This window comes from Dendrobates tinctorius, unplaced genomic scaffold, assembly GCF_039654945.1.
Source record: "Dendrobates tinctorius isolate UK_male_01 unplaced genomic scaffold, ASM3965494v1 ptg000272l, whole genome shotgun sequence".
Lineage (NCBI taxonomy): Eukaryota > Metazoa > Chordata > Amphibia > Anura > Dendrobatidae > Dendrobates > Dendrobates tinctorius.
The window spans coordinates 10,789,055-10,803,951 of NW_027361939.1; the positions used below are offsets into that span (position 1 = coordinate 10,789,055).

The 14,897-nt window shown below is 40.1% G+C and overlaps 1 protein-coding gene across 2 annotated transcripts in view; it reads right to left on the reverse strand.

Moving 5' to 3' along the window:
* Positions 1-14,897, reverse strand: part of LOC141070527 (uncharacterized) — a 128,424-nt gene that overhangs the window by 51,909 nt on the left and 61,618 nt on the right. The window contains exons 5-9 of one of the 2 annotated variants that reach the window (XM_073559534.1): positions 8,355-8,427; positions 3,590-3,784; positions 3,363-3,444; positions 3,139-3,249; positions 598-2,214 (exon numbers count right to left, since the gene is read on the reverse strand). In XM_073559534.1, the coding sequence (XP_073415635.1) occupies positions 598-2,214; positions 3,139-3,249; positions 3,363-3,444; positions 3,590-3,784; positions 8,355-8,427 (2,078 nt within the window). Of the gene's footprint in view, positions 1-597; positions 2,215-3,135; positions 3,250-3,362; positions 3,445-3,589; positions 3,785-8,354; positions 8,428-14,897 lie in introns of both variants that reach the window. The other variant, XM_073559533.1, reaches the window with a different exon arrangement.

Consider the following 14,897-nt stretch of genomic DNA (forward strand, 5'->3'; position numbering starts at 1 on the left):
AAACCTCTGGACGTACACCACAGAACTTCTCTGTAAGTATTTCCAGTTTCTACTTTGAGGCTGGCCAATAAAAACATTGCTGCACCCTCAGAGATGTTCTGTAGTATATGCAAAGTTGGTTGGAGAAAAAATGTATCGTTTTTTTTTTCAGTGGATCATAACTTTGGAATGAAGGGGCACAGAAAAGAAAAACTGTCCCAGAAGCAGTGGAGCAGCAGTACAGTGGCTCAGTAGTTAGAGTTGTTTTTTTGCAGTGCTGTATTCCTAGCTTCAAACCACACCAAGGACAACATCTGCAAGGAGTTTGTATGTTCTCCCCGTGTTTGTGTAGCTTTTCTCTGGGTTCTTGGTTTCCTCTCACACTCCAAACACACACTGATAGAGAATTATAATGGTGAGCTCCAATGAGGACATTGAAGATAATGTCTGTAAAGCGCTGTGGAATATCTTACTTATACTCAGTTAAGTTGAGCAATCCAGATAAAGGTCCTCTTTAAGGTCCTCTTTAACAAGTATATAAGTATATGCAGCTATGGTATCATCCTAGAATTGTACATGGCAGGAATATCTAGATTTTTGCCGCTATATATTTTTTACCTTCAGGTTTCTTTCCTCCTCCATTGCTACAGCTTCCGTTATGTTGATCATGTCTTGAGGTTTTTCGTGCTGTATATTGGATTCACCATTGGCATCAGCAGGATGAACACTCCATGAACATCGAGCAAAGTTCAGCCTCTTTTTGACTCTGGGTTCCTGAGTAGCATCATTTTCCCGATTACTCTCACCTGTAGGCATACTTCTGTCACTGGCATCAGATTTTTCACTATCTTCTTTTCCCAGTAAATGTGCCGTTACATCTTCATGCTTTTCCCTTACTTCATATTTTAACTCAGTTTCCGGTAAACGGAGTGGTGATTCCACATTGATTTCTTGAGTTGCACTTGCTATTGTCCATCGTCTTAATAATCTCCTGGCAGAACGATTATCACTTGCGGTACCAATATCTGGAGAGATAGAGTTATGGTCATGTTTATAGGCTTCTGACGTGTGGTTGCTGTATGGATACATGTGATGGTCTTCTTTGTTCTTATTGATGATTTCTTTTAAATTTGGTACATTTTCCTTTTCAACCACATTTGTGTGTTTATTCTCCTCGTCAACCTCAGATGAAGAACTTACAATCATTCCTAAAGATGTTTTCTTTTGTCCTATAAAATCATTATCCTTGGCTACATCCTGCTCTTTTTTACCAACCCATTTCACCGATGCTTTTTTACCATGTGAAAATGAATGTGAATGCTTCTGTGCTCCAATATGTTTCTCCGTTTGAGGTACATACCAAGAACATCTAAAAGAAGCCTGGGGTCTATCATCCATGTGATGATAAATACTTCTATCTTCAGTCTTACCATCTTCATCCTCAGTAGAATCTGGATCTGGTGGTTTTTCATCTTTATTAGGTAGATGTGACGTTTCCTTAATGGTTTTTATTGTCTGTTTTTGCTCGTTGGCTACATTTTCTTTCAAGGTTCTCCAAGCAACGTTGGATTTTCTCTTACTTGTGCATGGCAGTGACCATGTCTTGGTTAATATCCTAGTTGAAGAGCTAAGATTGTCATTACTTCTCCACCTTTGAGGAGCAGGTGATAGAGATCTAAACAAGTCCCAGGCTTGGCAGTTGGTATGTGAGTGATTTATCAGATTATTGACTTCACATTGATTTTTTGGGACTAATTTTGGAGTCTGTTGAAGATCTATATTAGCTTCCTCTTTAGATTCTTTATTAGCAAGGTATAAAGTGGCAGAACCAGTATTCATATCTTGCACATCATGTAAATCACTGACCTCCTTTCCTCCTGACACTCCAGAAGATTGAAATAATCCTAGTTCAGAGTTTTGTATATGAAGAGGAAAGTCCACTGGAGGAGTGTGGGGCTTTTTGACACATTCTCTATTCTTTGCTTCAAAGTGCTCATTACCAACCCTCCATTTCACAGATGCTCTGACTTCTTTTGAAAGTGAAGGAGCAGAACGTCTACGCATCTCTTTCAAGAAACTTTTTCTTTTTTGTAGTCTCATTGATGGTTTTTGGTCTGCGTTTTTAGTAGAATCTCTTTCCTGGACATCTTCTGTTTCGACAGGGTTTTGTCGTCGAGGGGACTGTGTATCCCTAACTATATCCTCTTGACCTTTGACATTGCGTGAAACATCATTCTAAGAATAAAATAAAAACTTTGTAAAAGAAACATTACATTTTCGTTTGAGTGTTGAACATCTAGAATACAAATTGGATTTTAAGTAGGAAAAAGCTGCTATGTTATAGTTGCGTATACAGGGGCATAGCTAGGCGGTGGAATTCACCACCCTAGCTACACATTCAGACACTTAGAGATGTGAAGGGGGTGCAAATGAGATTATCTGTAGATCTTGCCTTCCCACCATCTCTAGAATGTCTTTTCTTTAAGTAACAGAAGCAAGACCTTCATATTGGCTTTTGTGGCTTGTTCCGGGGAACAACTCCGTCACAAAAGGCAGGTGACAGCAGAATAAAGAGTCTGTAGAGGCATCATGTCCTCTTTTCACCAGGGCTCCCTCTCTTCTGATGGGAATTGACAGTTCCATAGGAGATGTACTATGTTTGTTATGTATAACTAACTAAGTGTGTGTGATGTTTATGTATCTGAATATATCTGTGTGTGTTTTGTGTATGAATGTGTGTTATGCATGTAACGTGCATGTGTAATGTTTGTGTTATGTGTATATATAGTTGTCTATGTGTGTATGTATGTGTGTAATGTGTATGTCCGAGTATGTAAAGTATATGCTTACTGTATGTATGTGTGTAATGTATAGTATTTAGATAGATAATGTGTATGTATGTGTATCATATAGCAATACTATGTTTAAATGCAGTAAAGTGATGCTAATTTCTAATGTTGCATTTAATGGGATGGAGCAAAATTTTGCATAGTTGTAGGTGTGTGAGTGTATATGTAGATGGGTGCTAGAGTAAAGATTTGCACCGTCTGAACAAATCCCCACAGCTACAGATTTGGCGTGTTATATTATCTGATATGGCATCTCATGGTTCCACTTTTTTTAAGGATAAAAATAAGGATAAAAGTTTCTTCTTACTACCAAGTCACAATCTTTCAGACTTCCATCTTCTTCTTCTGTAATTTCGGCTAAAACTTCAGCTACCAGTTCTCTTAATGGAGCATTATCAACACCCTTGGACACAAAGGAGTGCTAAATAAAAAAAAAAAAGATATGCAGGAGACTGAAGCACTATGATTTGTTATGAAGTTCGGCTGTCTTGTGCCTACCCTTGAGGCGTTTTCAATGTCTTTACTGTAACTGACCTCAATAAGCTCACTGATTGAAGATCGTTCTTGGGGATTCCTTTGTAAACACTTATTTAGAAAGTCTTTAAAGTCTTGAGACCTAATTAGGGAATACAACAAGGACAACTCAATCTCAATTGACTATAAATCTAAGGAGGTGTTGGATGGAATTTTCTTTGAATGAACATGAAGACGTTTTCATATTCAGTTGAATACTAAACAGATTTGCAAAAAAATGTACTTACCACAACTTCTGATACTTCAGATTCGGTGGCTCAGACTTGAGGATCTTGAGCAAGACACGAGTGGGATTCATTTCGTGATATGGAGGCTGAGTTTCGGCCAACTCAATGAGAGTAACGCCAAGAGACCAGACGTCAGCCTTGTAGTCATATGGGGCATCTTTGCATGTCTCACACATTACAACTTCGGGAGCCATCCTTCCAGAATTCAGAAAAAAAAGTAGGTAGTAAGTAAGGAAAACTTCAAAATCTACTTGAATCACATCAGTCATCCATAACAATTATCATCTCTTGACAGTGGCATTGGTCAACGGGTGGAACACATTCAGCAGAAAGTGAATTGTCATTTTGGATATGTTGGATGTAGGAAAATCACCATGAATCAGGATCTAGTCCTGCAGCCATCCTATTGTGATGACATCATGACTGGGTGACAGCATCTCTAAAATGGCAGGACTTGTTCCTGATATTCAGTGGTTAGTTCCTATCAAAAGTGATCCAAGGAAGGACAACTAACGAAAAGCCGAAAAAGTATTTGATACCCGAAGTTCATTTACATGCATGGGGAGCAAAGGTTTGCCTGGATGAATATCACATAAAATTTACTGATGTACAATAGCTGAAAAAAATAGTCTAGGCAACTACAGAAAGGTGTCAGAATACGCCGATTATTGCAGCTTATTACGTATGTGGCATCTGACTAGCATTGGTCTTACAAACGGGAGGCACCATATTTCCATTTTCAGTATAACAATATCTACTCACTTTAACATTGAAATTGCAACACCGAGAAGGAAAAGTTGTAGAATTATGGAAAGCACATGTTACTGATATGCAAATGATGAAAAAATGGAATAAAGTTTTTGAAAACATCTCGATTTATTCAGTATTGAGTATGAGCACCTCACACAGAAAGACACACACAACTCTTAGGTGCTATAATGAGGTTATTAAAGAAGCACTCCTCCTCCTCGTCCTCCCCCTCCCATCCAAATTTTTAAGGAAAAGATTTTTTTTGCTCTTATAAAAGTAGTAAATATAATAAGCAATCAAAATTTCTGTTCTGTGAGTGTTCCCAGGTCTCAAACCCTTAACCTTAAAACATTACATACAGGGGACTTAATCTACTGATTCACAAGCCCTGATGATGTGATGGGGAAACTTTTGTGTACACTTGATTTGTATTGCAGGCTCTGACTACAAGCAGGATATACTGATAGGAATACACTGCTGTTTCCAATTTATGTTTTTGTATTCTACAGGGAGAATAAAAGATTTTTTCATCCTATAAAATTGCTAAAAAATAATAATAATGAAAAACACTTGAGAATGAAAAAATACTTTCATTTTGAATGCATTTTTTAAAAAACAATAAACATCATAAATCAGCATACAGCACGGATATATTTGGTGTCCCTGTAATCGTAACGACCGCACAATACAGCAATCAGATAATTTACAGGAATTGGCAAATGACTTACAAAAAAGTCGTGATTGATATTTTTCTCTCTTAAACCCATAAAAATGTAATAAAACTGTAATGCCGTGTTCACATGTAGCGTAAATGCTACATTCTTTCTGCTGCTTTTCTCTGCAGATGTCCACACCACACAATGCAATAGCAATCTCCTCTTATTATTGCATGTCTGCAGTGTTTCTTTTATGCATTTTCCCACTTATTTGATGCAATTATTAGGCAGATATTAGGCAGAGCTTTTAATGCTTCTTTTTTAAACTACAGAAAAGCTTTGATTCTGAGATTAAAACTTCAACAACTTTTTACTTAATGCGTTTATTTTTCGGACGAAGCCTATAGAGAAAAAAATGCACCAAAACTGACAAATTCAGCAGCGTCTTCAGATCACATAGAGCGGAAAATTAATGGAATCACCATCACTTTGCTTTGAAACTTAGACCGTGTTCACATGTAGCGAAAATGCTGCGTATTTTCTGAGGCTTTTTTTTTGCACAAAAATTCTGCTGTGTTTATTTATCCAAGCAAAGTGGATGTGATTTCATGAAAACTGTGCCCGCTATTAGAATTCAACAATCAGTATTTTACATTATATAAATGTAGCATTTATCTATATATTTGTCTCTCCAGCTGTTTTATAGCTGTTCTTCCTTTCCCTTTTCTTTTCTTCCCCTCCTACCTCTTAAATGTTTTATATAGAAGGTATCTTATAAGTGTATTGTAACCCCTTCCCTTGCCTATCCAGCACATACCAATCTTTTTAATTTTCCTTCTATCCCTTTAATTTTTTCTTTTTCTCATTTTCCTTAATAAACCATATTTTTCCTTCCCCCTTCTCATCCTTAACCCTTTCCACCCTTCATTTTGCCTATATCTTTCATCCCTTTAAATTGAGCTTTTTTGTGTTTATTTGGTTCTTGTTTGCTTCTGTATTACTGTATATTTATTATATGTTTCTCCCTTTTTCTTTCCCCATTTATGTTAAAAAATCCTTAATAAAAATTACTTTAGCAAAAAACAAGCTTGTTGTGCGACCAAGGACACTGCAGAATTATGTGATTTTGGTACTTTTTTTTCTATATTCTTCTATGAGGAGCCTAAAAAAACTTATATAAAAATCTGCAGTTACTTTACTAAGTGCAGAATCAAAGCTTTTCTGTACTATAAAAACACTTTAAAAACGCGGCTTCACATCTGCACTAGAAACGCATCAAATAAGAGGAAGAAGATTGTTATTCTGTAGTTTGGTGCGAAAAAAACACAGTATTTCTGCAACATGTGAACACAGACTTAGGCTGTGTGCACACGCTGTGGAAAAGGTGCGGATTCATCCGCGCGGATTTTGTACAATCCGCAGGTGAAACCGCAGGTCAAAAGACCTGCGGTTTTACCTGCGGATTGCTCTGCGGTTTTGCCCTGCGGTTTTTCATCTCCTCAATGGAGCAGATGGCAAACCGCAGGAGAATCCGCAGAAAGAATTGACATGTCAATTCTTTCTGCGGATTGAAAACCGCAGATAATCCGAGCGGAAAATTCCGCACCGTCTGCACTGCGTATTTTGATTCCCATAGGGAATCATTGTACTGTACACCGCAGCAGAAACTGCTGTGGGTCCGCAGCGGCCAAAACCGCTGCGGAACCGCAGCAAAATCCGCAGCGTGTGCACACAGCCTTACAGACACAAAAAAGCCAGATGTCATTTAGTGTAACTATATACAATTGCGAAAGTTCTGGCGGCTCCGGCTGTGAATGAAGGAGCAAAAAATAATCCACAGGTCTGAACTATAGATGAGCAAGATGTACAGATGTCGTTGTACGAGCTCTGGCCAATCAAAAGCCTTGCCAGGAGTACCGGCGGAAGGTTAGAGATTTGCGGCCTCGCATCCAGTCACCATGTACCACTGACCTGGACGCTGGCCCGGAGAATCTATCCTCTCATTTCTAGTCCCAACTGTCCCTGATACAGCGGACAGTCCTGGATTTGGGTATACGCCCTGCAGTCTCAGGTGTCTGCTGAATATCCCTCACTGCCAGCACCTCTGACAACTCCTCCTGCCAGGGGGGAAAGAAATGGTAAAAGGCATGGATTGGGGTGTGGCCAAGGTTGTGGTCAAATTTTGCCTCTTTTTGTTCTTTAAAAGTTGAGAGGTCTGAATGTTCTGTTGAGCTGAATGCACTAGGACAGCAAATCTTGAAGATACTCTACTGGCAGCTACCTTTGCAATTGACTGAAAATTATGTCCCAGATGTGCTCAATGAAAACAAAAGAGTGGAGGCTACGGGACCACGTTTATACCACACAGGCTGCCAACAATAGCTCCAGCAACACACGGCCTAATGTTGTTTTATTGAAAAATGGCTCTTGAGACCCTTTGAAGAAGTGGCCACTGCTCACGTCACTGGTTCCACAACTAAACCGGTGTAATGCCAAGCTCTGAGTGTACCTGGAATGAATGCTACTCCATACCATAATCACAGAAGGAGGATGTGATGTGGTGTGATGTTTCCTCATGAAGTCCTCTTCATGGCATTGCAATGCCCACGTGGTCTTCAGACCAATCTCTGGCTGTCATTGCATCTAAGACACAAGTGGGACTTGTCACTGAAGTAGACAAACCTCTGTTTTGGCCTTCATTGCCATTTTGCCCTGCACTGTGATAAACTTTGTGTTGGTGAGATGAATGGTACACCTGTAGCTGGACATCTGGCTTGTAGCTCAATGTTATGCAAATGCCTTCTGATGGTTTGTGCAGACACTGTGTAACACCTTAGACTTGGTGTGTGATGCCAAATTTCACTTGTAGTACAGAATGGATTGATTTTACCAACAGCGGTATGGACATTTTTCCAACGTGTCCCAGGAGCAGTTTTTCAACACGACAACACCAGGGTGCAAGTTGACGGTTCTACTATGCAGCCTTCATAGCCTTAAGGTGCTACCATGGCCTGCAGCATCTGTGGTGTTCAGCAATATCAAAGGGAGTTGCCAGCAGCGGATTTTGATGATTTACCCAAGTGCATTCAGTGCGGCAGAACATTCCTCAGATAACCATTAATAACCTCACTGATAGCAGCCAAGGCATGTAAGTGCGGGGATTTATACAACTGGCACTCACACTCCATACTGAATAAATTGAGATGTTTTGAAAATTTAGTTTCCCTTTTTTCAACATTTGCATATTATTAACATTTTTATTGATCCTGTGATTTCCATCACTCCATGATTTTTCCATCTTGGTGCTGCCATTTCAATGCTGAGAATTTTATGTTGAAGAAATAAGAAAATTCTCCTACCAGTAAGGCGTTCCGATAAAAGAGCTCCGACGTTGTAGTGTCTGGTTATTCACCGCTGAGACACCAAAATCCGCTGACAGAGACAGGGCACAGGTAGTTTAATACAAATATAGTCAACATTTATTTCAGTACACAAGAAGATAAAAGATCTGCGTTAGTACACCTACATTTCCCACAGCATCCATCACTCAGGATCCAGGACATTGGCAGTGAGGGAAGAAACTAGTTAGTAACTGAAATGCTGCCCCTTGTGACATTCTGTTCTAGGAGGGGCGATGGACGCTGTGGGGAAGTGAATGCAGCCCCTGCTTCCTGTGATGTCATATTAGAGACTCCTCTCAAAAGAAATGTCACAGGAAGTACAGTAAAAAAAAGTGTAGGGAGTTGTAATAAAAAAAAATTACAGAAGTGGTTATGGTATAAGGATAGATACAGTATTTAAAAAATATATGTTAAGTTCCGGACCACCCATTTAATATCAATACAAGATTCCATAACTCAGAAGAACCTAATTCTGTTTGAGCTTGCAGTTTAAGCCGAAGTCAGATTCAGCAGGAAGAAGAAGAATAAGGGTCCGTTTACACTGAAAGTAAATCTAAATGCAGAAAGAATTCCAGAAGAAAAAAAAGCAGAATTTTCTGGCTGTGCTGCTGGTAAACGATGATCCAGTGACCACTGAGGTAAGAAGAAATATTTATTGACAACTCGAAGAGTTTCTGTCTCGGACTGACCCCTTCATCAGGAAAAGTACATTATTTGGAAGTACAATAGTGATTTAAATAAATAAAATGGGCCCCAACTGAAAGATGCCACCCACTGCGAGGGTCCATATTCATTCATAAATAATAGTACAAAAATAATACACAAAACCCCTTCGTAAAACATGTAGATATGCAAATTCATACAAATGGAGGGGGTGTGACGGAGATTGCGGTAAGAGGATGAAGACATTGGACCTGTTATCGCAAAATATATATGGATGTAGAACTATTTATATATAAAAATGTGAATAATATATCAAAAGGAAAATGAATGAAAGACTTGTATATAAATATAAATACAGGAAAATCTCAGTGACAAGTACTGTACTTTTGTGAATGAAGAGATTCCTTTACTTACTAATGTAGGTATTTCTTTATTAATTTATTTACATTGATTTTTTTTTCAGATACAACTATTTCATAACACTTAGACCTATATGTTTTGTGAATGGGGTTTGTCTATTTTTTTTTTTTACTACTAATGTATTTTCAAATTAATTAGGACCCTCCCACTGAGGGGCATATTTCAGTTGGCACCCTTTTAATCTATTTAAATCACTGTTTGTGGTACTTCCATACAATATACTTTTTCTGATAAAGAGGTCAGTCCAACTCAGAAGCGTGTCAAGTTGTACATGTCAATAAGTATTTATTCTTACAACACTGGTCACTAGATCATCTATTACCAGCAGCGCAGCCCGAAAATCCTGCTTTTTCCTGGAATCCTTTCTGCATTTATGATAGGAGCAGCAGTCGTCTACTCTGGATCGGCAGCAGTTGGGATTGAACTTGGAAAGATATCTTTGTACCTTGTTAGCCAGTAGATAGAAAAATATTCAGAATTGAGTCCTCAGTGGTTGATACCTTTTAATGGCTAACTGAAAAGATGCACATATGGAAAAACTGAAGGCAGCACTCCTTTTCAAAGAGTAAAAAATGTGGTTTTATTTCAGACCCATATGGTTGGCGATGTTTCGGCTCATGCTGAGCCCTTATCAAGCCTTGGCGACGTTTCGGCTCATTGCAGAGCCTTTATCAAGCCTTGGCTTGATAAAGGCTCTGCATGAGCCGAAACATCGCCAACCATGTGGGTCTGAACTAAAACCACATTTTTACTCTTTGAAAAGGAGTGCTGCCTTCAGTTTTTTCATATGTGAATTTTGGCTTTTGGGATAATTGCTTGGGAGGCCTGTGCACCTGAAGATTTTGGATTGTGCTGTTCCATTTTTTCTTGTTAACTGAAAAGATGGTAACAAATTGCAAGCTTTTGAGACTACACAGGTCTCTTCTTCAGGCTAGACTAATACAATATCTGAAGAATCACATATTTATATACAAGACAGCACAGAAACAATGCAATAGATAAGACAAGTGACGTGAAGCAGAACTATCATTATGGGGGAGTGATAGACAGTTATGGCCATAAATATTGGACAAGTTCATAGATAAGGACTCGGAGTGAAATTTTTATTGTCCTCTGATTGGGGTCTGGTTCTGTGTTGTGATGCCCCCACAAGGTCTTAGGAGCAAATTCCTTAATTGATGTAACAAGACATAAATCCATGCGACACATTCATTCCTGCATTGAGATTGTCAAAGGTCGTCATGAATTTGTACTCAGAGACCCTTCTGTCTCTCTGAAATGTGAAGTTACCTTTCTATACCAGTAATTTCATGTCTATGGTGTTGGGATCAGGCATAAAAAAAGTTTTGCCCCAGGTAGATCCATTCTTTTTTCTCTTATTGTGTGGCGATGAGAATTCATCCTTGTTCTAAGCTTTTGCCCTGTCTCCCCCACATACAGACTCCCAGTAGGACATTTAGTACAAATAACTAAGTACACCACATTAGATGTGATGCAGCTGAAAGTACCTGGGATCTTGTAGTCCTGATGTGAATTGGAGATCTTTATCTTGTCCGTGGTCATTATAAATGGACAAGTTTTACATTTTTTCTGGTTGCAAGGAAAGGTTCCTGCAGCTGTTGGAGAGGACAGGGAGCTTCTGACAATGATGCTTCTTAGATTTAGGGGCTGCCTAAAACACAGTAGTGGGGGGTCTGGAAAAATGGATTGTAATCGGGCATCTTTCTGTAGTAAAGGTTGTAATTTCCGTGCAGCTCCCCTTAGCACTACTTTCACTCCGAGTCCTTATCTATGAACTGTGTTGTGAGTTCATTTTCCCCTTCACCGTCGATGTCTGATGAACTCCCTCTTCTGGTGAAGGAAGGTAGTGAGGCTGATTACCAAACACCTGATCTGGTAGATGATGACTGGGTAACAGGAAATTCTGACTGGATATAAGGCAGCCGACGCCCTTCTGAGTCGCTGGTGATTTCTCTGCTGGATTCTTGGAGACCAGTCTGATTCTTGCTTCCCAAAGATAAGTTTTTGCTCTGCTATTGAACTTATTAGTTTTGTTTTGTTTACCTTGTTTGTTGGAGTTCAGCCATCCCTGGTCGGGGGTGTGCTGAGTTCCATTTTTTGTCTCTGATCAGTTTGTCTCTTTGCACTGTCTTCAGAATTTACCTGAGTGCTGATATAGTCTTTTTGAAGTCCTAGTGACTTCAGGGCCTGTTTTTCCTATCAGACGGTTGGGGCATTTTTTGGTAGGGTTTTTTGCGGATTGCAGACAGCAGCTTTTCTATCCTGTCCTTTTTAGTTAGCTTGGGCCTCATCATTTGCTCAACCTATCTTTCTATCTATGTTAGTGTTTTTCATCTTGCTTCACCGTTATTATATGTTGGGGGCTGCCTATTGCTTTGGGGTCTGCTCTGGGGCAGTTTAGATTTCCCCTTTCTTTCTTTAGGCCTATTTAGTTCTCCGGCTGTGATCGAGGGGTCTAGGGCATCGTAGGAACCCCCCACGGCTACTGTTAGTTGTTGTGGATAGGATCAGGGGTCTGCAATCCGATAGCTACCAACATCTCCGGTTTTCTGGATTTAGCTTGTATTTTTGTTTTTTCCTCCTTCGGTGACTCATTCATAACAGAATCACCAGCCATACCGCAGATCCTAGGGTACTCAATAGCAGGAAAGAATTGTCAAAAAAAAAAAAAAAGAAGAGTTTGTCAGAATTTTTTTTTGTGTATATTTTTTCCTCTATCTCTCTGAGGCCGTAGGGGGAATTTTTTTTTCTTTCTCAATGGAGATGAAGCAATTGTCTGATCGTGTGGAGCAGCTCACTGCTGAAGTGCGGGGAATTTCCGCCTATCTTGCTCATTCACATGCTGCTGAACCAAAGATCCCTACTCCTGATGTGTTTTTTGGGGATCGGTCTAAATTTTTGAATTTTAAGAATAATTGTAAATTATTTTTTGCCTTGAAGCCTAACTCGTCGGAGAGCTCTGCGCAGCAGGTTAAAATTGTCATCTCTTTGCTGCGCGGCGATCCCCAGGATTGGGCGTTTTCTTTGAAACCTGATGATCCTATTCTTACTAATGTGAACGCATTTTTTCAAGCCTTGGGGTTGTTGTATGATGAACCTAATGCTATTGATCAGGCTGAAAAGGCCCTGTTGACATTGAGCCAGGGTCGGGATTCTGCAGAGTTGTACTGTCAAAAATTCCAAAAGTGGGCGGTCCTTACTACCTGGAATGATGGTGCCTTGGCAGCTCTCTTTCGGAAGGGTTTATCAGAAACCGTAAAAAATACTATGGTGGGATTTCCTGTTCCCTCTGGTCTTGACGATTCTATGTCATTAGCCTTTCAGGTTGATCGGCGTTTGCGTGAACGCAAAACCGCACGAGAGGTGTTGCCACCTGTTGAACAAATGTCTGAACCTTTGCAATGTGATAGAGTTTTTTCTAGGGCGCAACGTCAGGAGTTCAGAAGGTGTAATAAGCTGTGTTTCTTCTGTGGTGATGCCTCGCATATTATTTCTGTCTGCCCTAAACGAGAGAAAAGTTTTGCACACACATTTGCTGTGGGTGGTGTTCAACCTAAGTTTCTTCTGGCAATTACTCTGATCTGCTCCCTGTCCACATTTTCCGCTAAGGCTTTTGTGGATTCGGGAGCAGCTCTGAACCTGATGGACTTGGATTTTGCTAAACGTTGTGGATTTCCTATGACACCTCTGCGGACGCCTATCCCTTTGAGGGGTATTGATGCTACTCCTTTGGCGAAGAATAAACCTTATTTTTGGACCCAGGTGGTAATGCGGGTCGCCCCAGACCATCAAGAGAATTGCAGATTTTTGGTGTTGCATAATTTGCATGATACCATTGTTCTGGGGTTTCCCTGGTTGCAAATCCATAATTCAGTTTTGGATTGGAAATCTGTATCTGTGGTGAGTTGGGGTTGTCGGTGTGCCCTTAGTGATGCACCTGTTTTCTCCACCTCTCCCCAGTCTCATGATGTTCCTGACTATTTGGCTGATTATTATGATATATTTAGTGAGAATGAGTCTGCGTCTTTGCCTCCTCATAGGAGTTATGACTGTGCAATTGAGCTGAGCCCTGGGTGTAAATTTCCCAAGGGTCGACTTTTCAATTTATCTGTACCCGAACACGAGGCTATGCGATCCTATATTAAGGAGTCGTTGGAGAAGGGTCATATTAGACCATCCTCTTCACCCTTAGGTGCTGGGTTTTTTTTCGTGGCTAAGAAAGATGGGTCATTAAGGCCTTGTATTGACTATCGTTCCCTCAACAAAATTACTGTAATATATCAGTATCCATTACCCCTGATTTCTGATCTATTCTCCAGAGTTAAAGGTGCTTGCTGGTTTACCAAGCTTGACCTCAGGGGGGCGTATAATCTTATTCGCATTAAGCATGGGGATGAATGGAAGACGGCGTTTAATACTCCGGAGGGACATTTTGAGTACCTGGTGATGACTTTTGGGCTCACTAATGCCCCTTCTGTCTTCCAGTGCTTCATGAATGATATTTTCCGAGACTTGGTGGATAAATTTTTGATCATCTATCTGGATGATATTTTGATCTTTTCCAAGGATTGGGACTCTCATGTGGAACATGTTCGGACTGTGTTCCGGATTTTGAGGGAGAATTCCCTGTATGTCAAGGGATCGAAATGCCTTTTTGGTGTACAGAGGATTTCATTTTTGGGATTTATTTTGTCTCTGTCAACTATTGAAATGGACCCGGCCAAGGTACAGGCCATTTATGATTGGGTTCAGCCCACTTCTTTGAAGGCCCTCCAGAAATTTTTGGGTTTTGCTAATTTTTTTCGTAAATTTATAGCTAATTTTTCTGGTATTGCCAAACCATTGACTGATTTGACTAAGAAGGGTGCTGATGTGCTGAAATGGTCTCCGGAGGCTGTTTCTTCCTTTCAGGAGCTGAAGCGAAGGTTCACTTCTGCTCCGGTTTTGCGGCAAACTTAAGGTCTCACTCCCGTTTCAGGTAGAGGTAGACGCTTCTGAGATTGGTACAGGAGTGGTTTTGTCCTAAAAAGATCCTGTAACATCTAAAATGAATCCCTGTGCTTTCTTTTCCCGAAAGTTCTCCCCATCCGAACGTAACTATGATGTGGGGAATCGGGAACTGTTAGCCATGAAATGGGCATTTGAGGAGTGGAGACATTGTTTGGAGGGAGGAAAACATCAAGTCATGGTCCTTACTGACCACAAGAATTTGATTTACCTGGAGTCGGCCAAACGCTTGAATCCTAGACAGGCTAGGTGGGCCTTGTTTTTCACACGTTTTGATTTTGTGGTCTCTTTTCTTCCGGGCACTAAGAATGTCAAGGCAGATGCCCTCTCTAGTAGTTTCTTTGCTGATTCTCCTGTTGTGACCAAGCTTGCTACCATCTTAGGTGAGGG